This window comes from Battus philenor, unplaced genomic scaffold, assembly GCF_028537555.1.
Source record: "Battus philenor isolate CCGP_79_NKW_IND1 unplaced genomic scaffold, ilBatPhil1.0.hap1 SCAF_17, whole genome shotgun sequence".
In the NCBI taxonomy this organism is placed as follows: domain Eukaryota; kingdom Metazoa; phylum Arthropoda; class Insecta; order Lepidoptera; family Papilionidae; genus Battus; species Battus philenor.
Genome location: NW_027181679.1, coordinates 11906282 through 11922959, shown reverse-complemented (window position 1 = coordinate 11922959; position 16678 = coordinate 11906282). Strand labels below are relative to the sequence as shown.

At 31.3% G+C, this 16678-nt stretch overlaps 1 protein-coding gene across 1 annotated transcript in view; it reads left to right on the top strand.

The window, feature by feature from the left end:
• Positions 1 to 5729: 5729 nt before the first annotated feature.
• Positions 5730 to 16678, top strand: part of side-VII (sidestep VII) — a 247951-nt gene continuing 237002 nt past the window's right edge. Inside the window, exon 1 of the mRNA XM_068763149.1 lies at positions 5730 to 5856. Coding sequence (XP_068619250.1) covers positions 5781 to 5856 — 76 coding nt within the window. The 5' untranslated portion in view covers positions 5730 to 5780. The remainder of the gene's footprint in view (positions 5857 to 16678) is intronic.

Here is a 16678-nt window from a genome sequence, read left to right as displayed (position 1 = left end):
GGTACTTTTTTCTTTGTACAAACATTTATAAACAGAAAATGTACACGATAGAGCAAGAACAAACAAAGTAATCATTTTTAGTTGTATTTAATAATTAATAAACTCTGATAAATAAATAGAAATACAGTAAATAAATACAGGCCTCACTGGAGAGCTCTCAGTCGCTTAAAGGGCCATGACGGTGGTAATCGGGAGACGGATGAAAGTAACCGTTGAAGCCCAGCGTTGGGCAATTTAATGTGAGTCAGACAACATAGCGAACAGAACAGATAGCTGTTAAGATTTTAGAAAAGAGACTACAGATAGAGGAGCGAAGCGTAGAACGTTCACTTACTAGGTGTATAGATGATTACATATAATTTTGAAGGTGAAGGTATGATCAACTGTGGAGAATCTTGAAGCCCAACCACAAACACGCATTTAACACTAATTAACGGCTCTCTCCCGTTAGTCCTGGAAAAGTAGGTTTCTATTTATTTATTAATGTAAACCAGTAATATATATTAGCTCAAATACTTGCAGATTTTCATACAAGTGATAGGTTATGTTAAGTGTTCATTATTATTGACATAATTTGATTCAATTAGTCTATACATACAAATAGATCGTCAAAAATCGCTGGACGCAGATACCTTCCAACTGTCATTATTGGTAATCAATGGAGAGATCCCAAAGACGGAAATGACGATAAAGGCGAAGAAAATGAATGAAAATTTTAATTGAAGTGATGTTTAAATAGTTTGACAGCGCTTTTAACGCTTATCGTTAAGTATAGTCATAATTTATATATGCTACAGTTTCTAGAAAGATTTTACTCTCCGTCTTAGCTGTGAATTTATTTCAAAATCATGACCTATGTAACGCACTAAGTATTTGTTTTTATTTATATTTATCGATGAAATTTTATTATTAGCGACTACGTTCACTTGCCAAATTGTAATTATTGTGCACAAACATATGTTTAAAAGGTTTAAAGTGGTTAATGTATAGTCTGTTTGTTTGAAAAAGCTTTTTATGTAAGAAAAGGACCAGACACTTATTAGTGCCAAACACAGAGTGCACTAATCGGTGTAACATAACTCCTGAAGATGCCACGTGGAGGGGTGAAACACGTGTTGAGTGAATTAACGGTGGCAGTTGTGTAATTTCTGGCGGGCGGTGCACTTTGTTGCATGACTACCACTGCATGTGCGGAAGTGGCTTAATATTGGTCCTTTTCTTACTTAGGATGGACTTCCGCAAGGTAACGCCTGATTCCATTAAAGCTTTTTATATTTTACATCTACTACTAATCACTTCGCATAGTGAAAGTTTTGAAATATATAAAATTTCATTTTTTTTTTCTATTGGAATATGACATGCCAATAACTTCTGCCAGTTTGAAGTTAGCAGGGATACTAAATAATAATTTAATTTTATATGAAATCATTTAAATTTAGAAAACGCTTTTTCTATAAACCTTTGAATTTGAGAAAAGGTATACAAAACATTATTTAACTGCAAATGCACTTTATATTTTCCAATATAAGCATCTTTAACTGTAACTGATCAAACTATATGTGTTTGGTGATAAATATTTTACCTTTTAAAAAAAATTGTTTGTAAAGCCATCGTTTTATATGTGTGTATGTATGTAAATTCAACGAAACGTAAACACTATTTGAAATCATCGACACGAAATGAATACGCGATACGCAAAATACTTTCCGTTACGCTGGTTAGTTTCGACCGCTATGGAAGTTGCCGCGAAAAATTGATTGCAAGGTATGTGAGTCATTGATGAAAACAGAAGAGCCATTCTGGTTGTTCCGCAATTTTATTATAACTCGATACTATGTACACGTTCCTTTTTTAAACTTCAATATTTTTTTAAATTTTTGTATAGTAAGTAAATTTTGTAAGTAATTGTATGTTGCTTTGCAATTCTTATTGCGTTTTTTTCTGAGAATATTATGTTTTTCATATTATAAATGACAAATCTAAAAAGTAGGTAGGCTTTCGGCCGAAAATAATACATAAGCCTTCGATCATTAATGGTTAACAATAGATTAATTGTTTATTGATTGTTTGGTTGTAAATCTAAAATCTATAAATAGGTCATTGTGTAACTTATTTGCAAACAAATAGTTCGTGGAAAACCTTATCTTAAATGAATTGTTTATGTAATAATAAATTACGTAAGGTAATTATAGTAAGAAAAAGCATTATGGAATTCGGATAACTTTGTATTAAAATAATATAGCATTAAAATAATAAAATAGACACACACACACACACATAAAGCGATGTTATTAAAAACTTAAAAAGTTAAGATAAGATAAGTTAAAATATTTAAAAAGTTAAGTTAAAATATTTGTTAAAAAATTAAAAAGTTAAAGTAAATTATTTATCATAAAACACATGCAGTTTGATGAGTTATAGATATAAAAGCTTTAAACTAGAGAATGTATAGCTCATTTGTCGTTAGTTAATATTTGTTATACCCTATCCAAAAATCTATAGTTTAGAAAAATATTGAATAATGTGATGGTAATAAAGTAAAAAAAGCATTTTGAATTCCGTACCTATATATTAAAATAATATATTGTTTACTATCTATCTCTGTAGATTTTATACTAACAAAAGTTTAGGCCAGTCGTATGCCAAAAAAAAAAAGTTAAAAGTTTCAAAGTTATCACTGTATCCACGGTGATAGGATAATAGATTAATTTTGAGCTTTGATTAACAATCAAAAGATGTATTAAACGAACTAAGAGATTGTGGTAAATTGATCGAATCTTTCGCTATACCTACGTTGCTAAGTGAGCTACTACGAAAGCTACGAGAGCTACGACTGCTACGAGTGCTACTAGTGCTACGATATCAAACATATCCTTGTATTTTCAATAGCCTATTAGCTAGTTTTATATAGACAGAATCATCATCATTCGGACATGATTAAACTCCACTTTCAAATAATAGCGACGTTTAAATTAATTTTCAATTCATGTTTTCCTAGTTTTATTATACATAAGTAAACATAGAAATAATTATTTTTGTGGTCATAGCTAAACCACAATAAAATTGTTAACTGTATGAAATTTGAAATGAAACGTCATGAGCACACGATTTCGCAGGATATGTAGGTATTTGTTTCCTAACTCATTTGCAAACTATAATTTGAAATTCAACGTAGTTGGGTCCGTGTTATTTGTTTCGGTTTTGGCTTTTAAATTCATTCAATTTTGAATAAACAACCTCGTTTTCATGCCTCCGAATAGGCTGTCATAAAACGAGCGAATGACGTAATATAAAATTTATTTAAAGATTTCTTATATTGACGAGAAAACTACTTATGAAATCTAAGAAATTTTATATCTATCACGGTTTAACGCAGTTTATTTTACTTTTTTATTCTCTATGTTTTGATTACTTACTGATATTTATGTGAACGTCAGAACTGAAATGTTAGACGTCGAAATGAAAGCAAAAGTTCTTAAAAAAGTTAATAAATGTAATAAAATTATCGGAATAAATCCGTAAGAGTATTCTTTTGTCTAATTTTGCACGTAACTGCGAATGCATTGCCCCACCCCCGCTCTGTCACGTTGAAACTGTTCATTAATTAAAATTCGCTGTCTGTGTGCCTGTGACGCTGACAATGTGTCTCCTGTCAAGTGCCGAGCGTGGAAACAACATTCAGTAATTATAGACTGTTTTCAAGAACGCCAGCAATTTTGGAGTTAAATTAATTTCAATTGTTACACCTACAAATATTTCTATGGTGCATGTAACTAAAACTATCACTTCAATCGGTGTTACTTTGAATCATAATATTACGCGAATTTTCATTTTCGTTTCTATCTAAATCTCTCATCTACACCATTAGTAAAGCAAAACAGTGTAAATGAGTATAATTTTAAGTACCGAAGATTAATAATATCGTACATACAACCTCTTTTTGAAAGATATATATGAGATTATGCGTATATAACTCAATGGAATAAAATGTATTTCATGCAGTGACAGTTTATTTTACATTTATGTTACCGACTTTCAAATCGTTGTGTAAAGAATTCAGCTATCTTTGAACATGTGTTGTAAATTGATTTACATTAGACTTCATAATTTGCAAAATCGCAAATAATATTTTTTCCTGCGAAATACAGTTCGCGAGTGTTAATATAATAAAGTAAAATAAAGTAATAAACAATTTTTATGTTTATATTTACAAACTAATGCGTATACAAGGGCGGCCGCCCGCCTTTGTCTCCACGAACAGCGAGGGCCATTCGAGGTAGGATCAGATATCATACCTTAAATTTGCCGAATGGTCCTCGCTGCCCTCCAAAGCTGTACATTTTTATACACTTCACTATACATAAACTTTTGTTGGAATACTACCTTCTAGTCGTCGTCAGTGTGGAAACTGAAATACGATTGTCTAAGTAAAATTTTTCTTCCGTTCCGTAAACTTAGTATCACCGGAGCCTTAATAGCGCAATGGCTAAGAGCATTAACATCATCCGAAACGATAAACAGAAGTATAGATGATAAGCAGATAAAAAGGTATTAACTTATTAATTTATGTCAGCCGATAGATGGTCATTCCAAAGCATATATCTCATCCAAACATGGCTGCAATACCATGCTATATACATAATAAAAAAATTTGCCAAGAAATTTATGTTCCAAATTTAAAATTAAGAACGCCTTAACACGGTTATGTTTAAATATTCAAATCACAATATGATTCTAGAAGGATTGAATTGTATATGATTGAATAATTCCTAAACACCTGTATTGACTTACATCAACAAGCTCAGAGAGTCTCAGGGGACAGCAAGATCGTTATAATGGTATGCGGCAATAATGTGATTACACGAATGTCAATGCTTGATCTATCTGTATACGGAATTAATTAATTTGAATAATTGTATAATTTCTGAAAGTTTTTTTTTTAATATAAAAAAAAATCATGTTGTTAATTTAGATACAATTAAGTTAAATTAAAAATTATTAGAAATATTATTAAAAAACGTGACTATACTTATTTATGTTGCTGGGCCCGTATTGATTGCTGCCCAATCCACTCTCCTTGGCAGTCGCTATTTACCTTCAATTCGGCACAATGCGTTTTCCGCTTGGAGAGTAAAGGGACATATGGGCGATCTTTGCAGCCCATAATGATTATAACACATGTCTATTAAGATGGCATTATGATGGTGTAAGCTGAAGGTTGTCGGAAGGATCCAGATGCAGGTTGATTCTCATCAGTCTTCTTGGAAATTTATTGCAGAGGCCAATTTACAGCATTGGAGGTTCTACCGCTGAAATAATAATTATGATGATGACGAATTATAATGATTTTATTAATAAAACTATTGCCTACTATGTTCTGTGATCCGGAAATGTTTTATATAAAAAATATTCTATATTGACGTAATCTGTAACATTTAATAGAACTTTATATTATTTATTGCTTTGTTATGTAACAAAATTCGACGAAATTTGACTGCTGTATATGATAAGACGTATATAAAAACTATATATATAAAATAATTGTTTGTTTATGTTTTGATAATTTAATCAAAAATAACTCTATTTATCATGTTTTTGTTTTGTTACAGATGTTTTCCACTACTACAGTACACAGACGATAATAATATTCGAGTGACATCTATGAACCGCGAGGGTGATAAAGTGAATATAACATAAGTGACGTGAGTTGTTAGTGAGTTAATGTGTCGTGGTAGTGGACGGTTGTGATGTGATGTGATGGTTGTTTGTTAATTAGCAATATGCCGACGGCGTTGTGTCGGTTCCTTGCGTTGGCTGCGATGCTAGGCGCTACGTTAGCGATGGCTGCCAAAAGCGGTGAGTAAATCGATTTAACTTGCCCCACTATAGCTCGACACTTCGAAACAATTCGGTAGCTCAGGTGTACTTGATGGGTTCGGATAACTGAGTTTATCTTAGACTATCTTGTGTGCTAAATACGGGTGCGAATCGCATTTGAAACGAGAATTGTTCGAGGATGTTTCTATTCAATCAAGTTTGTTCTACATGTAGTTGTACATCTCCGATATTTTTTTATTTATTTAATATATCAAACATTAATTACAAGTTTATTGTTATTGTTATGTCCAAGAAATTATATTACATCATATTGTTAAAATTTATAATTACTTTTTATCTACGGGTCAATAACCTTCAGCTCACAAGACACAAGCGGATCTTTAGTTCCATACACAAATATTTCTTTTATTTTACAAAAAAAGACAAACATCTTTCTGGAGTGCAGTGTGTTACATTTTTTAGCAAAGTTTAAACTTTCTGCTTTAATAAATATTCAAGATATATTGGCGCGAAATAAAGGAAGAGAGATTCCAAATTCAAAAATAACATTTTGTTTATTTTTAATTATAACAGTATGGTGAGACTAAGTATATGACAATCAGATGTATGTGCAAAACAATTTCAATAAATTTTAGCATTAAAGGCGCTGTCAGTGCACTCAGTAAGTATGTTATATTACTATTGTAATTATGTTACATTACTATATATCTTAATACATATATTACTAATCATTAAACGCTAAGATAAGTGAAAGACAAAGATAGCTAAATAGCAATGTGTCTATACATTGGGATACGCACTAGTCAAATAGGATATAATTTTTAAACACTAGAATTTCGGGCAGAAAGGTTCACTACTGCGATAGACGTGCGTTCGGCATCGTGTCTAAGACATGACTGATTTGACCGCTGCGCCGGCGCAGATAAAATATATAAAGGCGTTAAGTATAAAGCAGTACCAAGGATCTGACAGTGTCTATACTTGTCATCAGTGAGTTATCGATGAACCTAGACACAACGTAAATATTAATGTATAATTTACGCAGGTACTGTTTAAATGTAATAAATAGGTTTGTTATGTAAAAGCCTCTCTATTTCCCATTTAAATTTTTTTACAATAAATACAGTATATTTTTCAATTACATAACCGAATGTACATTACGCGGCGATAAATATTGCACATCGTCCTGTGGAAAGAGACAATCGTCTATAATTACAGAGGTTGAACAAGAAGCCCCAATAACGGGACCATTAAAAAGTCTAATATTTGTGTAAACTTCCGATCTGTAATAAACAATGTAAGGTAAATATTCTGTAAGTTTTAAAAAAGAACTTTTCAAGATAGAAAAACAGGTAAATAAAATGATAACATTTCATATAATCGAAACACAATTCAAACAAAGCACAACGCCTGCATAAATGTTAAAATAAGCTCATGAATTCACTTGAGCTCGAGAGAGCCTTGTGCCGCGTAAATGCTGTTCATACTCGTCTTATTTTTCATTCAGTTATTTAATAAATCCTCGCAAATGCCAGGTATGAGTTACGTTTTTAATATATCCACCGGCTGAGGGCGGATTCGTCTTCTGTGTATAATCTTATGTCTCACATTTTCTAAACAACATATCATAAAGATAACGTCAACTTAGTCCATCGGTAACAGTTTTATTTTATTATTATTAATTTTTTTTCATTGGCTGATAAATTCATTGAAATGTAATAATAAAATTTATCAATTTAAAAAAAAAAATTAGCGTTCACGCTCTGTATATCTGGCCACTACGGTTACAATATTTTTATGTAGTAATTCAAATCGATCGAATTAAAATTCGAACGCCATCAGTGATGAGGGCGCTGCTGTTGCGATAGGGTCGTGTACATTGTAAATACTCTGTACATATGTGAATAAACTTCTTGAACACTCTAGTCTGTCATATTTCTAGCCAACGTGCTCGGGAGGTAATTACCGCCTCCCGCTAATCGCTTATAAAGTAATAAATATGTTTTATTTGAATTTATTGGTTTATGTAAAAATTCGTTTGTCCACTTTAAGGGAGGACATCTAAAACTGAGCTTGCCTGTCTGTGATTTCCATTACTGAACCTACCAGCTGCCGTTTTAACATGTCAAACCACCGGGTTATATTGGTCACTTCCTTTTGTCTAAGAAGATTCTCATTCCTGGTTGTAAAACGTATTATTTGTAATAAAATATCTATGAAAACTCTGTTAAATAGTTGGAATTGTTCAATTTTAATTCTAAACAACCAAAGCTGAGTAGATCAAAACCCTTTCAGAAAGCCTTTGGAGATAGAGCCTTATTTGAAATTCCCCTAATACTTTTTTTATTATGTTGTCCGCCGTTATATGGGACCTCTCGTAAAGCTTATCTTGTAGAATAAGATTTGACATTCTTCAATGATTATTTTCACATACTTTTCTATTTATTTCTGTACTGTTCTATCATTCATCGTATAGTTTGTCTATCTTCTTCTTTTATTCTACAATTTTCTACTATTCTCTTTCATACTGATTTTCTTTCATGTATCGCCTCAATTTCTTTGCCTCGTTCCTCAAATATCACAAATCCGGACCATCATCATATTTCTTCACCTTAGTTTATGTTATTCTGTTATATATTCTTATTTATTATACATTTTTGCAATTTATCAGTTTTCAATATTTTACATTATTTTTATTTTTTTGTTATTTATCTATGCTACCTTTTTTTCGTTTTTGTTTTAATATATCTTCATCTATTCTACAATTATTCTACTACTATTCTACCTTCTATTTATTTGATGGCTTACCCAACCTATGCCAGTTTAATTCATTTTTATCACGTGCTCTATTATCTTCCTGCAGAATTTGAAGAACGCAGGCCTAGGTGTCGTTCATGAGTGACGCGGTGCTGTCCTGGCTAATCTTTTTTCCTAACATGATCTTGAAGTGGCATCGTAGTCTTCCAAATGCAGGAGAGTCAGCCACAAGATACACCATGGTCTAGTCCACCGACTCAGAATTCAAATTAATACCTTGTGTAACTAGATATAGTAGCTCTTGCATCTTAGCTTTTAATAAATATCATCATCATACCAGTAGAAGAAAGTCCAAAGTTGAACCTAGGCCACCCACGTAGATTTACAAAAAATAGCCTGTATTTAGCATCTTCTAGCGACCTTAACAAGGTTGTGGGTCGAACTGATGGGCGGGTGTTTATGAAAGAGTTTTCAGAATTCTACGGTTTGAAAACTCTACATATTTGTTGCAAGGGTGCCCATTGTTAACTTTCACGAGTGGGATATTCTTAGGACGATATGTTGTAAAAGTGACGTTAAAACTTCCCCGGAAGCAATGTAACGACCGCTTCGACTCAATGTGGCGTGATCCGAGATAAACGCTACCGTGCCGATCTTTTCCGTGCGAAGAGAATAGATTGTTAAAAATTTTAACAACCAGTGTATGAAAACAAATTTTAAAATAAGGCTTTGAAATCAACTATATGCCAGGGACTTGGAACCATCTAAACCATCCAAACCAATCGTGACAATTTTGGGAGAGACCTATGACTTCCAGTTGACGTCTATCGACTTAAAAGAAGATAGTCATCATAACTTCTTTCATCGTTCTTAAACAGATGAATCATTACACTTTTAATAAAGAATCGAACCCGTGACCAGAGACCATAAATAACCACTATTAACCACTGAACAACTAGTACTAATACACGAATGTATTTAAGTAAGGGAAATATAAAATGTATGCCCCAGCAACGTGTGATATGCCCAACACTATACTTTATATTCCAGGTAGATGCTACGTGAAGCCATTTGAATGCGAGCCAGTGCCAGGCATTTTCTCATACTACTTCCTATATCTATGGCTACTTTTTGAATACATATGGATGGAAATATCTTTAGAATATGTTAATAATAGCGTAAATATATTATGATATAGATGCCATGAATTGTTTTAAATTTAATTAAATCTATACTAATAAATACAATTGGAGTGTCTGTTTGTGATGTTAAAATACTCGCTTTTAACTATATGCACATTAACAAATATGGTACATATATCAAAACAACATTTTTAAAAAATCTTGTCTATCTTTTTATTCCAGCGATTCTCTAAAATAGCCGGAGCGATTTTGACAGAAGATACGGGTAGTTAACTGAAGTAAAAAAGAGCAACACAGGTTACCTCTATTTTTGAAAAATTTATAAACCTAAAAATAAGACTAAATAAACAATTTTTTTATAAAGATCCGGGTGAAGTAGCAGGCACAGCTAATGTCGTAAATGTTTACAATATTTAGAAAGTAATTTGTCATATTATTCTGTACAAGTTAATTGGTTAAAATCTTTGAAAGATAATTGTTTAGATCATTTGTTGTCAATTAATGTAGGATACACTGTTCACAAAAATCAACGATATAAGAGATAATGAATAAGGAAATTGTAATACAGCAAAAAAGGGTTTTCATATTTCGTATCTTTGCACATTAAAATTATTTTTTATTACTATCTGTCCCTTCAAACGACATACTACCAGAAGTTATTGACCTCATGCATTTTTTTATTATTGCTATTGCTATTGGAAAATAAATTAAAATAACATTTTACAATTTAATCACTCTATATATATGGAAATAGGCGCAAAGCTTTTAAGGTAATTTCTGACAAATAAACTTTAATTTCACCTCTAAACCTTTTACATATACAACCTAAATTTAAGTTTAATAGAACCTTCTAGTATAACAATAGAAAATCTACTTTTAAAGCAAAATTTCATCAGACAGCCTACTTTCGAAGAACTTCTTGAATTTGAAGATTATTAAAAAAATATTAGTCATTATAAGCTTCAATAAATCAGCCCTGTATATTAATTTTAGTATTTTTAAAATTGTATTTGAAATGAACATCGATTTGTAATTTTAAAAGGAATACTCTTATATACGATCCAGTTGAAGGCAGTTCACTCTATCGCTATTTTGCATGCCGCTCCGTCCTTTCATTCAACCGATCCAGCGTCCGTACCATTTGCATTGTAGATAGTGGGACTGTATCAACCATATTAAAGTCACTTTTGACTTACTTTAATTGAAAACTAATTGAACTAGACGTTTCCAGGAAATGGCGTGTATATAATGTAAGGCTTTAAAATACGATAGGTGTGTTAAAAATCTATTATCACGTATTCCTATTTCAAAATTAAAATATAAATAATTACATAAGAATATTACATTTATACATAAATAAACAGCCTATTTAAAACACACCTGAGACTAATACAGTGCGACTTGGTTACAGATGTAAAACCTTTTAAGAGGTGAATATAACCTTAAACCCACCGAAAAATGCTTTTTGAAAATCTTAGAAATTTTTTTATGTACAATCTTAATAAACTATATAAATTGTAGATATACAGAAAGATTATATGTGATAGACAAAAGTTTTAATTTCCTGTCAATGAATGTACAGTAAATCATATTAAAAATCAATCGTTTAGTAATAAATAACGTAAGAATAATTGAATCCAAAAAAAAATCCCTTTTTAAATTCGAATAACTACATGATAAAATTATTTATTGTTTAACAGAAAAAATATTCATCCAGATTTTGTATTTTAAACACCAATATTATTTTTTAATAAATTTATGAAACTTATATTATAACTTATAACTATCACATTATACAGGTTGATGTAAAATAGATATATTTACCACATCACAGCTTTTATACCTTTAACCTATCATCATGTATATGAGTTATGATTATTTTTGCGTATGCCTATTTATTTAATGGAATCAGGCTTTACCTTGCGAAAGTCTATCCTAAGTAAGAAAAGGACCAATATTTAGCCACTTCCGCACATGCAGTGGTAGTTGTGCAACAAAGTGCACCGCCCGCCAGCCCGCTGATAAATGCGTAAGCGGCAAACAATGCGAATTACATAACTGCCAACGTCAAACCAATCAACACGTGTTTCATCCCTCCACGGGGCATCTTCAGGAGTTACGTTACACCGATTGTGTTTGGCACTTTGTTGCACGACTACCACTGCATGTGCGGAAGTGGCTAAATATTGGTCCTTTTCTTACTTATGCCTATTTAAAACACTAAAATATATTAACATAAATTAACGTATTATTTGTAGTAAATCCGCATGATCGTGGAATACGGTTGCGGAACTAGCATAAAGCATTTAGGAGAGCACGACCGGAACCTTATCTAAAGGCTTTTAATACAAAAAGTCGCGATGCCGGGGAGCAGAACAAAAAAAAAACTTAATCCTCACAAAAGTGGAACTTAAAGCGACCGCATTGCGACACTACGATAACCTGTGGACCGGAGTTTAATACAAAAGTTGTCTCTACAAACGGAACGGAGTTAAGTGAAATAAAAAAAAGAGAAGTAGTTCAACTTGCAACAGCTTCGCGGTTAAGTTTCAATGAAAAACGCGTTAGATGTTTTCAAATTAATCTGATATATAAAATTTGGATGGTAGTGAAAACTTAAGAGAGTAAAGTGAAATTATATGTTTTAATCGTCATAAGAAGCTATGCAAAGTTATCGAAAAAGATCGACGGGAAGCGCCTTGCATCTAGCCTTTTCCGAATTAAATATGATTGTCAGTCCTTGTGGATTGACGTCTTACGCTGTAATTGGTATGTCGGACTCGATGTAGGCATCAATACAAACTAAAAACAAACGTCTTTCTTCGGTATCCCTGGTCAGAAATAAATTTGTATGATAGTTATATATATAGTATTTTATAGACGATGAATGAAATTGACTTATAACTAATTGTATTGAAAATCAATTGATAAGGCCTAGGTACAGCTTTCGAAATCCTATCACAGAAATAATAAATCAATTCGTTTAGCTTTATATAAAAATAGTCCTATGTAATATTGTTTTTTGTTGCCTTGTATAAGGTTATATAAAACTAATATAAAAATTAACCCCTTGATGAATACAATGCGGGGCGTGTTAGCAAATACGCAAGGAGACGCATCATAGACGTATAATTCCGTATTTAGGAACAAAGAATGTAATGTAGGAGAGAGAGTCACCACTGCGCTGTACCAAAAAAGCCATCTTATATTAAAGCACATTATTGAAACACCAGTTAACTGAATTTATCAGAGATTTAGTCATAAATATACGGTTTTAAAAATAGTTATAATGGTGTTTTTTTATGGTCTATAATGTATTAAAAGTGTCCGCTATTGGGGACCTCTCGTTCCCCTATCTCGTGTGGGACAGGGACTTTTTATTTCTAATAATTTATTCATATAATTTTTTATTTATTATCATTCTCCTCTTTCATGTATCATATTATCTGTCGTACTGTTTCTTTCGTTCTACAATTTTCCCAGTCTTTCTCTTTCATTCCATTAGCCATACATCCATCCTCAACCACTAAATTCTAGATTTCCTTTCTATTTTATTTTGCAACATTACATTTATTTTTCATACATTTAACACAAATTTTCTTTATAATTATCATATTATATTATACTATAATGGTGTTGAAAAACGCTGTGCAAAAAAAGGCTGGATATATCCACTGTTAAATTATAAACAAAGATAATAAACTCCATTTCGTATCTTACATGATTACTGACTTTCATATCTGTCTGTTATTATTTCAATTTCACTACAAAGCTCCCGAATTTCAATTCGGTCCAATTGTTGTTTTCGTCCTAGCCCGCGCTTTATAATTCCTAAAATGAAAACGGACCTTTTTTTTCATGGAAATTTGTTTCGGAGACTTATTTTATTGTTATATTTTCCTTACCTTTGGCTTAGCTTGAATTACGTTATGGCGGTTGAAGGAAATCATCGTTTTTATCTAAAAGAGAACTCTATTATCTTTCTTTATTTACTTTTCTTATTCCGTTGCTTTTAAATTAATTTTATATTGATACCAAAACATATTTTCTATGTAAATATATACAACTATGATACATAAACTGGCACAATTATGGGAACATAAAAAAACTATTTTTTGACAAATTTTATACAAAAAAATTATCCCAAATTACTTAAAATAATAATTAATTAAGCAACAGAATATTTATTTTTAAAAAGTTATGCCGTTTTATTAAAAATTAAATTTTGAAAAAAAAAAAAACAGCTTTTCTTTTCAGTTATTATCGGCTTACTAATCTAGATAAACTAGTCCTCAACATTTATAAAAACTTTAAAAAAATCTACCTTTTATATGTATTCCTCGAATTGTGCCGGTAAGGATAGTTTTAATATGCGAAAAAAGAGCGTATTTTTGTTTTAAAAATATATTTGTTGTTTGACATGATAAAATGGCAACACGGAGGTCACGTGGTGCGAAATGTTCTCCTATGCCATAAGTTTCAGGAGTTGAGACCTAGGTACGGTAAGTGTAATAGGTCCACCCGTAACGAGGACATACGACTTAAAATTCGCCGCAAGACGATAGATAAAGTCCACTTCCAACTGATCATATTGGACATTGATGATAGAGGTTCATATCCAACTTTGGATTATGGCTGAAATTTTCACCGTTTAATATAAATATATATGTTTTAAGACATAATACTTGTATAGATATTTTTACCGTTTATCCTGTAAAGGTGTATATTAAATAAAATTCTGTTAGAATTCAAATAGTATACAGGTTGATTGAAAAGACGTAGAAAAAGCTTTATGGGTAAATATGATTATTTAATTTCCAATCATGCTTTATAAAGTGATCACTCTTAAATATGTTACAGTAACTAAATTTTTCTATTGAAATGTGATAATTGCGGACAATACAAATTCTGCAGAGAAGTATAGTAAAAAATAATTATTTTTAATATGAAGTAATTAGAATTACAAATGGATTTACTTTCTTTATTATAATTACGTTAGTTATTATTTCTGAAACATTTGATTTTTGAATTTAGAGTACTTTACATTAATGATCTATACATTCGCCCCTTTTAAACTTTGATATGAATAATAAATCATCCTGTAGATGATTTTAGAGAGTCGGAAGCGAAGCTATAAAACTGCGCGGATCGTGATTAAAAACGGGGAGCTTCGGTTTGTTGCCTTATTGATTTTCACGGCCGATTGTCGGACGCGATAGCGAATTCGTCGTTAGGGAACCGGTAATTTCGTTACACCAGCCCCTGCAATCTACTTTTTCTATAGCCTAACTCTGAAAATTGCTTCGTTGTGAACTTTGTTACATTTTTCATAGAAATTTAATGTATATACCATCAGTTTGGCGAGCTCCGTACAGCCTTTTCTTTATTGAAGGTAAACAGAAACAAAAAGCAGTAAGAAATTACGAACTTATTTATATATATATATATATAAATATATATACATATATATATATATATATATATTAAATAAGTTACAATTATTACCTCATAACTATCCCACTAAGAATACTTAATGAATCAAAGTCAAACAATAATAAAACAAAACAAAAACATTACCAAACAGTGATGAATAATCCAGCGCATCCTGTAGAACAGACAGTAATAATTACGAGTACAGCAAGCCGTCATATTCCAATGAGGTTTAAATTATGTTGTGTATATCCAATAATTTCTAATAAAATTGCCTTTTAAAAGATAGAGCGCACGAGAATATATCAATGTCACTTATATATGAATTTTGGAGGTCACACAACATATATAGGGTGCACGTTTAACTATATTTGTCTTAACAGTTGATAAAAAGAAGAGAGGTATATTTTATTGATTTGTTATTATATAAAGTCTATTTTTGACTACTTTTAAAATGCCAAAAAACTGTAGTCAAGATTCATAATAAAAGCCTTCTTGTTACTCCCTATCAGTGAAATTTCGCATAATCCGTTTTCAGGTAACCTGTACTGTTCAACCTACGAACTAGTTCAATTCGTTGAAGGATGGTAGACGTAGACCGCTCCTTGCAGATCCTATTAAAAATCTAATGGGAATGCTTTTGCCCAGCAGAGAAACTTCTGTGGCTGTAATGATGATGATCTAATATTTTAGCAACAACAACAATAACAAGTCTGCGACAAAATACATCACGCAAGTAGTGTTAATTAGCCTATGTCATAAATCCTTTAAAATTTATGCTTGAAATGCAAATTTCCTTTATATCGCCTTCACTGTTTATAAGAACTTAAAATAAATATTTACGTTTTACAACAATGTGAGTATCTTTGGTCGCAAACAAACTCTCAACGATTTTCGAAAGGAATAAAAGAACAAAATGCAAGATATTGTAAAGGACAAAAGGTAAGAACAAAAGAAATTGAGAAGAAAGAAAGTGAGTGAAGAATAAAGATAAAAATTTGAAAAACTTATTTGTAAACAAAGACCCTGATCCCAACAAATTAGGGGTACGAGAGGCCTCCAATAGCGGGGGCCATAAAAAAAAGTCTCAACGAAAAAAAATCTTTGAGTTTTATCGTGTCAATCCTCGTGTGTTACACTCAAGTGATAACTTCAGTGCTTCAGATTATTGAAAATTAACTTATTGGATGAAATTTCAAAGTTGTCGATAAATGAAAACATTAAGGATTTCAAATTTGATACAAATTTTGACGAAAAGATTACGTGAATTTATAAGAAGAGAATTAATGAAGCCAGACTGATGTTGTTTTAATGACATTTTTCAATTATGGATGTTATATTTTAATATTAATTATTCGGTTTTAGACAAAAATATATTAAAATAACATAAAATTCATAAATATTACACAACCGTTATTATATTTGATAAATTAAGAAAATTCTGGAAAGACCGCAGAATAACCAGAAATAAAGGCATTCATGAGATGATCTTTTTAATATTTATATATGAA